The sequence below is a fragment of the Salvelinus alpinus genome, chromosome 34, assembly GCF_045679555.1.
Source record: "Salvelinus alpinus chromosome 34, SLU_Salpinus.1, whole genome shotgun sequence".
Lineage (NCBI taxonomy): Eukaryota > Metazoa > Chordata > Actinopteri > Salmoniformes > Salmonidae > Salvelinus > Salvelinus alpinus.
The window spans coordinates 18,344,748-18,356,850 of NC_092119.1; the positions used below are offsets into that span (position 1 = coordinate 18,344,748).

The 12,103-nt window shown below is 43.3% G+C and overlaps 1 protein-coding gene across 1 annotated transcript in view; it reads right to left on the minus strand.

Moving 5' to 3' along the window:
- Nucleotides 1-232: 232 nt before the first annotated feature.
- The window catches only part of LOC139563530 (uncharacterized), a 54,763-nt gene continuing 42,892 nt past the window's right edge, over nt 233-12,103 (minus strand). Inside the window, exons 5-6 of the mRNA XM_071382261.1 lie at nt 10,967-11,114; nt 233-305 (exon numbers count right to left, since the gene is read on the minus strand). Coding sequence (XP_071238362.1) covers nt 279-305; nt 10,967-11,114 — 175 coding nt within the window. The 3' untranslated portion in view covers nt 233-278. The remainder of the gene's footprint in view (nt 306-10,966; nt 11,115-12,103) is intronic.

Sequence of the window (12,103 nt, forward strand, 5' to 3'; positions counted from 1 at the left end):
CTTTAAAAATCTGTTACACTGGATCACATACAACTCTGGCATATTACTAACAGTTATGTCAATAGAATGTAATATCTTATGGGTTGTCAGGTTGTCATAAGACACTATGATCTAGCATCATTATATTGGACATAAATGTCACATACTATATGCTAATCCAACAGGACAAAACAAAACGGCAGTTGGAACAAACCAACTGAAATGACTCAAGGTGACCTTTTGACCGACTCACCTGGATATCCTTACTCAGGGCGTTGATCCATGCATCCACTGTTTTCTTAATCCTGACTTCCTCTGTGGTGTCCCTGTAACAGAGGAACACATGGAAGCTTTTGCATGCTGGAGCTGCAGCCAACCTCCCTACTTACCAACAGAATGTACACATCCCCCTTCCACACCACATAAAATAAATCACACATACATGCTCTTCCCAGGACACTCAATCACATCAACGTCAACTCATATGACACAGTACTTTAGATCTTCCCATATGAGTTAACAGGAAACAAGACTATTAAGTATGTTTCATTATAACAGTTTACTCAACTAATAGCTCTCTCTCCAATAGTGTCTGTCTATCCATATGAACACATACTTGGTAAGATAATCTAGTACCATAAGAAACCATAATACAGTGGCAAGAAAAAGTATGTGAACCCTTTAGAATTACCTGGATTTCTGCATAAATTGGTCATGAAATTTGATCTGATCTTCATTTAAGTCACAACAACAGACAACCACAGTCTGCTTAAACTAATAACACAAACAATTATAATTGTTCATATCTTTATTGAACACACCGTGTAAACATTCACAGTGCAGGTTGGAAAAAGTATGTGAACCCTTGGATTTAATAACAGGTTGACCCTCCTTTGGCAGCAATAACCTCAACCAAATGTTTTCTGTAGTTGCGGATCAGACCTGCACAACGGTCAGGAGGAATTTTGGACCATTCTTCTTTACAAAACTGCTTCAGTTCAGCAATATTCTTGGGATGTCTGGTGTGAACCACTTTCTTGAGGTCATGCCACAGCATCTCAATCAGGTTGAGGTCAGGACTCTGACTGGGCCACTCCAGAAGGCGTATTTTCTTCTGTTAAAGCCATTCTGTTGTTGATTTACTTCTGTGTTTTGGGTCTTTGTCCTGTTGCCTCACCCAACTTTTGCTGAGCTTCAATGGCGGACAGATAGCCTTATATTCTCCTGCAAAATGTCTTGATAAACTTGGGAATTCATTTTTCCGTTGATGATAGCAAGCTGTCCAGGCCCTGAGGCAGCAAAGCAGCTCCAAACAATAATGTTCCCTCCACCATACTTTATAGTTGGGATGAGGTTTTGATGTCGGTGTGCTGTGCCTTTTTTTCTCCTCGCATAGTGTTGTGTGTTCCTTCCTTCTAAACAACTCAACTTTAGTTTCATCTGTCCACATAATATTTGCCAGTAGCGCCGTGGAACATCCAGGTCCTCTTTTACGAACTTCAGACGTGCAGCAATGTTTTTTTGGACAGCAGTGGCTTCTTCCGTGGTGTTCTCCCATGAACACCATTCTTGTTTAGTGTTTTACGTATTGTATACTCGTCAATAGAGATGTTAGCATGTTCCAGAGATTTCTGTAAGTCTTTAACTGACACTGTAGGATTCTTCTTAACCTCATTGAGCATTCTGCACTGTGCTCTTGCAGTCATCTTTGCAGGACAGCCACTCCTAGGGAGAGTAGCAACAGTGCTGGACTTTCTCCATTTAAAGACAATTTGTCTTACTGTGGACTGATGAACATTAAGGCTTTTAGTGATACTTTTGTAACCCTCTCCAGCTTTATGCAAGTCAACACTTCTTAATCTTAGGGTCTTCTGAGATCTCTTTTGTTCGAGGCATGGTTCAAATCAGGCAATGCTTCTGCTTCTGAATAGCAAACTCAAGTTCTGTGAGTGTTTTTTATAGGGCAGGGCAGCTCTAACCAACATCTCCAATCTGGTCTCATTGATTGAACTCCAGGTTAGCTGACTCCTGACTCCAATTAGCTTTTGGAGGTCATTAGCCTAGGGGTTCACATACTTTTCCAACCTACACTGTGAATGTTTAAATTATGTACTCAATATAGTCAAGAAAAATACAATAATGTTTATTAGTTTAAGCACACTGTGTTTGTCTATTGTTGTGACAAATTTTATGCAGAAATCCAGGTAATTACAAAGGGTTCACATACTTTTTCATGCCACTGTATATCCCTAATAATACTGTCTGTTACAAATCTATCAATAAGTCATCAACACAACAATTTGCTAGACTTTAGCAACTATGGAAATGAAAGCACCAGAGTGATACAATCAGAGGGTATACTACATTACACAGATCCCTCTCTCTCCTCTCTCCACATTTTGTTGTGTTACAAAGTGGGATTCAAATGTATTCAATTGTCATTTTTTGTCAACGATCTACACAAAATACTTTAATATCAAACTAGAAGAAAAATTCTAACATTTGTTTAAAAAAGTGAATATCTTGATTAGATAAGTATTCAACCCCCTGTGTCAATGCATGTTAGATTCACCTTTGGCAGCGATTACAGCTGTGAGTGTTTCTAGGTAAGTCTAAGAGCGTTGCACACCTGGGTTGTACAATATTTGCACATTATAAATAAATGAAAATTCTTCAAGCTTTGTCACGTTGGTTGATGATGATCATAGCTAGACAGCCATTTTTAAGTCTGTAACTTGGCCACTCAGGAACATTCAAAGTCGCTTTGGTAAGCAACGCTAGTGTATATTTGGTCTTGTGTTTAAGGTTATTGTTTTGTCTGTTGGAAAGCAGACTGAACCAGATTCTCGTCTAGGATTTACTTTTAGTGCCTTATTGCAAACAGGACTCATGTTTTGTAATATTTTTTTATTTTCACTCTGTCAATTAGGTCAGTATTGTGGAGTTACTACAATATGCTTGATCCATCCTCAGTTTCTCCTATCACAGCCATGAAACTCTGTAACTGTTTTAAAGTCACCATTGGCTTCATGGTGAAATCCCTGAGTGATTACCTTCCTCTCCAGTAACTGAGTTAGGAAGGATGCCTGTATCTTTGTAGTGACTGGGTATATTGACACACCATCCAAAGTGTAATTAATAACTTCACCATGCTCAAAGGGATATTTAATGTCAGATTTTTTTTTACCCATCTACCAATAGGTGCTCTTCTTTGTGAGGCATTGGAAAACCTCCCTGGTTTTTGTGGTTGAATCTGTGTTTGAAATTCACTGCTTGACTGAGGGACCTTACAGATAATTGTATGTGTGGGGTACAGAGATGAGGTAGTCATTACAAAATCATGTTATGCACTCTTATTGCACACACTGAGTCCATGGAACTTATTATGTGACTTGTTAAGCAAGTTGTTTTACTCCTGAACTTATTTAGGCTTTCCATAACAAAAGGGGTTGAATACTTTTTGACTCAAGACATTTAAGCTTTTCATTTTTTATTAATTTGTAAAAATATCAAAAATTATAATTCCACTGACATTATGGGGTATTGTGTGTAGGCCAGTGACAATTAAAAATGCAGGCTGTAACACAACAAAATGTGAAAAAGGTCAAGGGGTGTGAATACTTTCTGAACTGTAGCACTATGTCAAAAGCACAGCAAGCTATCCAGACGGAATAAAAGAAAGTGGCTACTGAGGCTTGACAGATGCGTCCCAGCTCAGTGAGGAAAGCCCACCAGGGCTGCTGTGTGTGTGGCAGGTAGCTCCTCATTTGGATACTGAGGGGAGAGTCTCTGTCTCTGGGCAGAAAAATGCCATCTCCATTTCCCTCTCAGATCCTGAGGAGTGAGAGATCTGGTTTCTGCTGTGAGGTGAGCAGCTGGTTGGAGTGGGAGTGTAGAGGAGGGGAGATGAGAAGAGAGTAGAGGGTGGGTAGAGGAGAGGGAGGGTAAAGGAGAGGGAGGGAGGGTAAAGGAGATGGAGGGAGGGTAAATGAGAGTGAGAGAGGGAGGTTAGAGGAGAGGGAGAGGAGAGGGAGGGGAGGGAAGAGGGGAGGAGAGGAAGGGTAGAGGAGAGTAAAGGTGGAGAGGGAGGGAGATGGAGGGGAGAGAGGGAGGGAGGGCAAAGGGGAGGGGAGAGGAAGGGTAGAGGAGAGGAGAGGAAGGGGAGGGGAGAGGAGGGGAGGGGAGAGGGAGCATAGCGTCACACACACAGACAGATGCAAACCTCATTGCAGATGAAGCTACCCTCCATGACTGTGTTAGCTCCAAGCCCTGGTGTCTCTTTGATTCTGTGTCAGTTTGTGATCTGGGATTGATCTGCCTAATCAGGTGCTGCTTCCAGACACTTCAGTTTCATCAGCGCAGCATGTGACCTTCAATAAACTACTTGCTGCAAAAAACACGTATTATTATTCTAGAATGTTGAAAGCCTCCCATATAGTGGCATAACAACACCTTGAATATAGTTTTGTTGTGATAGGTTTGCAATCATGGACAAGCCTATCTACTGCTGCTATAATAGGCATCTTCACAAGATGAAATGTAAAACAAATGTAAATGATAGCTGAAAGTGAAGGCCTGGGAATCATACAGTCAATATGCAACGATTCCTACAGATCGTAGGAAATGGCAAGAGCTAATGATAGTTATTCTGCAGGCATAATATCCCCATTGGAACAGCGTCAGGAAATTCTCTGCAATATGAAAAACAGAAACAGTGTGTCACTGCCTATGGAGGTCTAACAGGGAGAGCACAGACTCAACACAACTCAACACAGAAACTAAAACAGACAAGGCTGCCTGAACCCCTGCCTGGACATTATTTCCTTGAAAAATTCAAACAACTGTCTGTGCCAACTGCCAAGGGTTGTGTACAACTGACTGTCTGCTTCCAATTTACAGACAGGGGAAATCAGGATTAATCTTTAAGCCAGGACAACATTTGTCCAGCAGCAAAATACTGAAGAGGCCAAACAAAAGAAATCAGAGGAATGTGAAGAGAATAAATCGAATAGAAAATCATTTTCGAAGAAGAACAAAAGAGCTGTGGAATGGTGAAAGTAAACCCCTAACTGTAGGAACAGAGATACTGCAGACAGACATTTACATTTTAGTCATTTAGTTCTTATCCAGAGTGACTTACAGGAGAAATTAGGGTTAAGTGACTTGCTCAAGGGCACAATGACATATTTCTCTCTTAGTCGGCTCGGGGATTCGAACCGGCGACCTTTTGGGTTACTGGCCCAATGCTTTTAAGCGCTAGGCTACTTGCGGACCGAGACCCCAGACAGACAGATGCCCCAGACAGACAAGCCCCAGACTGGTGTGGACCAGTGCCAGGACGCCCATCCAAGTGTGTTCTCAATGAACCCATCTGGTGAGATGTAATACAAGTAAACAGAGCACAAACTGTCATGCAGGGATTGAGATGGACGGCACATTTTTGTTTGCAAATGGCTTCATTAATATGTTTTAATATTAATATGTTAAAATTTGTCACAACAATAGACAAACACAGTGTGCTTAAACTAATAAACAAGTCTCTCATTGTTGCTGCTGCAATAGACCACCCTCTGCCCCCAGCTGTGCCCTCGACACCATATGTGAATTGATTGCCCCCCATCTATCTTCCGAGCTCGTGTTACTAGGTGACCTAATCTGGGACATGCTTAACACCCCGGCCATCCTACAATCTAAGCTTGATGACCTCAATCTCAAACAAATTATCAGTGAACCTACCAGGTACAACCCCAAATTCATAAACACGGGCACCCTCATAGATATCATCCTAACTAACTCGCCCTCCAAATACACCTCTGCTGTTTTCAATCAAGATCTCAGCGATCACGGCCTCATTGCCAGCGTCCGTAATGGGTCTGCGACCAAACGACCACCCCTCATCACTGTCAAACGCTCCCTAAAACACTTCTGCGAGCAGGCCTTTATAATCGACCTGGCCGGGGTATCCTGGAATGACATTGACCTCATCCCGTCAGTAGATGATGCCTGGCTATTCTTTAAAAGTGCCTTCCTCACCATCTTAAATAAGCATGCCCCATTCAAAAAATGTAGAACTAGGAATAGATATAGTCCTTGGTTCACTCCAGACCCGTCTGCCCTTGACCAGCACAAAAACATCCTGTGGCGTTCTGCATTAGCATCGAATAGCCCCTGTGATATGCAACTTTTCAGGGAAGTTAGGAACAAATATACACAGGCAGTTAGGAAAGCTAAGGTCAGCTTTTTCAAACAGAAATTTGCATCCTGTAGTACAAACTCAAAAAAGTTCTGGGGCACTGTAAAGTTCATGGAGAATAAGAGCACCTCCTTCCAGCTGCCCACTGCTCTGAGGCTAAGAAACACTGTTACCACCAATAAAACCACTATAATTGAGAATTTCATTAAGCATTTCTCTACGGCTGGCCATGCTTTCCACCTGGCTACCCCGGTCAACTGCCCGGCACCCTCCACAGCAACCCGCCAAAGCTCCCACCATTTCTCCTTCACCCAAATCCAGATAGCTGATCTTCTGAAAGAGCTGCAAAATCTGGACCCCTACAAATCAGCCGGGTTAGACAATCTGGACACTCTCTTTCTAAAATTATCTGCCGAAATTGTTGCAACCCCTATTACTAGCCTGTTCAACCTCTCTTTCGTATCGTCTGAGATTCCCAAAGATTGGAAAGCTGCCGTGGTCATCCCACTCTTCAAAGGGGGTGACACTCTAGACCCAAACTGCTATCCTACCCTGTCTTTCTAAGGTCTTCGAAAGCCAAATTAACATACAGATTACCGACCATTTCGAATCCCACCGTACCTTCTCCGCTATGCAATCTGGTTTCAGAGCTGGTCATGGGTGCACCTCAGCCACGCTCAAGGTCCTAAACGACATCATAACCGCCATCGATAAGAGACATTACTGTGTAGCCGTATTCATCGACCTGGCCAAGGCTTTCGACTCTGTCAATCACCACATTCTTATTGGCAGACTCGACAGCCTTGGTTTCTCAAATGACTGCCTCGCCTGGTTTACCAACTACTTCTCTGATAGAGTTCAGTGTGTCAAATCGGAGGGCCTGTTGTCCGGACCTCTGGCAGTCTCTATGGGGGTGCCACAGGTTCAATCCTCGGGCCGACTCTCTTCTCTGTATACATCAATGATGTCGCTCTTGCTGCTGGTGATTCTCTGATCCACCTCTACGCAGACGACACCATTCTGTATACTTCTGGCCCTTCTTTGGACACTGTGTTAATTAACCTCCAGACAAGCTTCAATGCCAAGAGCTTCAATGCTCTCCTTCCGTGGCCTCCAACTGCTCTTAAATGCAAGTAAAACTAAATGCATGCTATTCAATCGATCACTGCACGCATCTGCCCGCCCGTCCAGCATCACTACTCTGGACGGCTCTGACTTAGAATACATGGACAACTACAAATACCTTGGTGTCTGGTTAGACTGTAAACGCTCCTTCCAGACTCACATTAAGCATCTCCAATCCAAAATTAAATCTAGAATTGGCTTCCTATATCGCAACAAAGCATCCTTCACTCATGCTGCCAAACATACCCTCGTAAAACTGACCATCCTACCGATCCTCGACTTCGGCGATGTCATCTATAAAATAGCCTCCAAAACTCTACTCAACAAATTGGATGCAGTCTATCACAGTGCCATCCATTTTGTCACCAAAGCCCCATACACTACCCACCAATGCGACCTGTACGCTCTCGTTGGTTGGCCCTCGCTTCATACTCGTCGCCAAACCCACTGGCTACAGGTTATCTACAAGTCTCTGCTAGGTAAAGCCCCGCCTTATCTCAGCTCACTGGTCACCATAGCAACACCCACTCGTAGCATGCTCTCAAGCAGATATATCTCACTGGTCACCCCCAAAGCCAATTCCTCCTTTGGTCGCCTTTCCTTACATTTCTCTGCTGCCAATGACTGGAACGAACTGCAAAAATCACTGAAGCTGGAGACTCATATCTCCCTCACTAGCTTTAAGCACCAGCTGTCAGAGCAGATCACTGCACCTGTACATCTATCTACCTCATCCCCATACTCTATTTATGTATTTATCTTGCTCCTTTGCACCCCAGTATCTCTACTTGCACATTCATCTTCTGCACATCTACCATTCCAGTGTTTAATTGCTATATTGTAATTACTTCGCCACCATGGCCTATTTATTGCCTTAACTCCCTTATCTTACCTCATTTGCACTCACTATATATAGACTTTTTTTGTTTTGTTTTTTTCTACTGTATTATTGACTGTATGTTTTGTTTATTCCATGTGTAACTCTGTGTTGTTGTATGTGTCGAATTGCTATGCTTTATCTTGGCCAGGTCGCAGTTGCAAATGAGAACTTGTTCTCAACTAGCCTACCTGGTTAAATAAAGGTGAAATAAATAAAAAATATATATGTTGTGTGGAAATGGACGGCACGCATTAAGTCACACCCCTGCCTCGTTTTGCATTGTCATGCAATACAAATGACTGAATCCATCAACCAACCAAACATCCAGTCACATTTGAGGGTGATGTCAGCGTCAAGCCATCCACTACCGTTCCCTTCTTCTTACCTGAGCATCTGGCAGCCCCATCCCCGTCCCGTGACCTTTTCAATGAAGGAAAATATCAAAGCTATTATGATGTGGGGGGGTGGAGGCAGCTGCATCAATCAGTGTGTTTGTGTTTTCATGCTCTGACATTAGCTCAGAGCTGATTGCGGCCGGCTGCCGGCTGCCATTTTGGAGACAATTAGCAAATAAGCTGACATTTGAGGTGAAGGGAGTAGTGTCCCACTGAGTCGACATAAAAACCAGCAAAGCATCATACCGTAGTAAAGTGTGTTGTGTGGTTGGTATGTGATGATACCATCTTAATAACCTGTTTACTGTGCTTTCCTTTATGTTGGAATTCTATGGTTGCTTTCTTTGCCTGTTCTCTGGACAGACTTATCCTTCACACCATGTATAATCCATAGAATTAGAATACCATGTCAGGTCGTATTGAATGAACCCATGCGGCTCAGTCAAGTCAAATGCTGTGGTCTGAGGAGCTTTGTTCCCTCCAGTAAGGATATTTCTCTGGTGTAATGTAGTTTCTTCAGTATGGGAGGGAATCCAGTCCTATTTTAAAACTCATCCAGAGAGAGAAGTTGTATTGTTATGCTGCAGACTACTCTTCTGAAGCACCCAGTCAGTGAGTGAGTGAGTGAGTGAGTGAGTGAGTGAGTGAGTGAGTGAGTGAGTGAGTGAGTGAGTGAGTGAGTGAGTGAGTGAGTGAGTGAGTGAGTGAGTGAGTGAGTGAGTGAGTGAGTGAGTGAGTGAGTGAGTGAGAGAAAGAAGGAGTGAGAGGAGAATTGGAGAGTGGGAGCAAGCGAGAGCTCAGCTCCGGGTACTGCATCACAAGCCATTAGGCAATCTCACCCAGTTGGAACCTTCTTAATGTCACACTGAATCTCCAGGCGGGAAAAGGCATCGCCCTGCTCTACTGCCACTCCATAAGATGAATGCAACACTTCAGATTGTGAGTATTTACTTCTTTTTTTTAAACGTTCTCTTTTATCTGAGGAAGTGATTTGACCATTGTTATGCTTGTTTGAAGGGCAGTAAACAAACATAAACAACCAAGCAGGACATCTCCTGAGTTTTACAATGACAGGATTAATCAACGGTCTCTCCATGCTTTCACATAGGCTCTCTGGTCAATTCTCCAGATAGAAACAAAGAGGCAGGTCGGCCAACTGGATACGAACGTTGACAAAGAAGAAAAATAGTCAATGCAATGACTCTCTGTAGAGTATCTTCAAAGAGTCAGGATGGGACGTTAAATGGGTGTCCTGACTTATCGTAAGAGTAGGGGTGTTAACCCCGATGTCCTGGCTAAATTGTTGCTGTAAATAAAAAATGTGTTCTCAGGCAACTTACCTGGTAACATTTTTAAAAGAGTGTTTGCTAAATGACTGAAATGTAAATGTAACTGCAGACATACAAGGGACAGAGAAAGAATAACATTGATCTGTGTGCCATTTTCTTCCGGTTAACGATGTACTATTTCTCTGGGTTAAAGCTCCAGGGTGCTCACCGTCTCTCAAGTAGACTTACTGAGAAGAGGGATAGAAGTGGACTGGAAGCCCTGAGCTGTCCCTACAGGTTCCACATCTGCTGTGGTGTAGATGCTCACTGCTGTCCACAACTCTGTGTGTCTATTTATGAAAGGTGCAGTTGAGTTCCAGAGCCTGGGCCACAGAAGAGGCCTCATAGTTCCCAGTCAGTCACTTCAGCACATCTCACATTGAATTTATTGGGTTGTGCTGAGAGGCTGAGAGCTGGCAGGGCAGCAGTCGCCTGCGTCCCAAATGGCACCCTACTCCTTAAAGAGTGCACTATTTTTGATCGGGACCCATGCACTATATGGGGGATGGGGTGTCATTTGGGACGCACCCGTCGTCTCCTCCCCACTGACAGCTGCCTGTCACAGTGATTGTTCCATTTGGCTTAGCCCTCTGCTGCCTCCAGTGTGCTCCGAGGCCAGCTGTCAATCAACAGGAGAGACGCAGCTCTCAGCTCTCCACAATGGAGCTCAGTGCAGGCAGTCACTGCCTTGAATTCTCCCAATTTGCCCTCTGCACATTTTCCACTTCACAACAACAACCCAAAATGTTGCAAGGGTATTTATTAAATTGAGCAAGTTTCTCCAGGAATAGATTTGCTGAAATGAACATGCTGTAGAATTGTTGATATTCTTTCATATGACGGTGTTACATTCTGGTGCTGGAAGGGAGTTACCTCAAACATTTGAACTACTTTGAGTGAGAGAAAGGTGCCATTAATTAAAGTAGTAATCCTTATTATCGTGACATATGTTGATAAAGTGGAGATATGGCCATAACATAGATTTTTGATCCTGTGCCAAAACATAAGTGTGATTGAGTGAGAGGTACGTTAGATCATGGCTCCAGACAGCGTATGTGTGTGTTACCTGTTGCAGGAGAGGGTTAAAAATTCTCATGTCATTAGACCTTCCGGAGGACCCTCTGAGCATCCTCAAATATGGAGTGGCACGGCTGGAGCAGGGTGGGGGTTGGCCTGGCTGGGGGGAGGACCATGGCCACCGCTTCCTGAGACTGCTGTGGGGGGAAAAGAAAAGACACATATTTAGAAAGAAATATCTACATTTAAATAAATATCTAGATTACATTCTAAATATACAAAAAGGCTTTGGTTAGTTCCATTTCAACATTTGCCGGCTGGGCTAAGTTATAGTCAAACCCATCAGATGCATAAGAGGTGTAAAATATTGGGTGTCACAGGATCTAGAACTGTTTGAAAGAAACCATTATACTCAAGTTTGGTTCTGGCTTTAATAACTGTCACTATAGAATGACTGACGGCAGCAGGAGAGAATATTCTGTTCTATTGCATTCTATTCTGTTCCCTCTATCTCTTCTCTCTCGCTCTCCACCCATCAGGAAGCATTTCTTTCTTCCCCGGCCCAGGCAGGCAGGCATAGCTGGTACAGCTGAGAGACCTTGGCTGTTTCTTTCATCCTCCCCTCATTTCCTTCTCATCTCGTATATATATATATTATATAAATCTATCAGTGCGCCTGGCTGCCCTGTCTTGCTGCGTGGGGAGGAACAGACGACAGCCTGCCTGCCATCGTTAGCTAGCCGAGGGTCGTTTGTTTCAGAGTCGTGCAGTCCCTGACGCTTTCTGAAGTTGCTGTCGCAAATAATGAAATTTCAAAACAATTTACACTTATCAGACACCAATAAACTCCTTTTGTGGGTGAGGGAGGTATTTGTCTCATTCGTTTCTGTGGATATTGCATTTTCACAGCAGCCGTGCACTGCAGGAATGGGATGAGGTTCGTCCTTGCTTTTCACATCTGTGCTGCTGACAGGAACTCAGTCATTCTGTCGGAACTTCATGTGCCAACTGAAATAGTCTGGCAAGTTACAGTATGGAAGTAGTCATTTCCTTGATGTCAAGTCAATCCCAGAACCTTTACAGAACAAGCATTGTGACAACAATACCAAACTCTTAAAGCTAGAATCCTAAATTGAAAAAATAACAAAGCGACAACCTGACTCTGTTTTGGTAAAAAGCTGAGGGA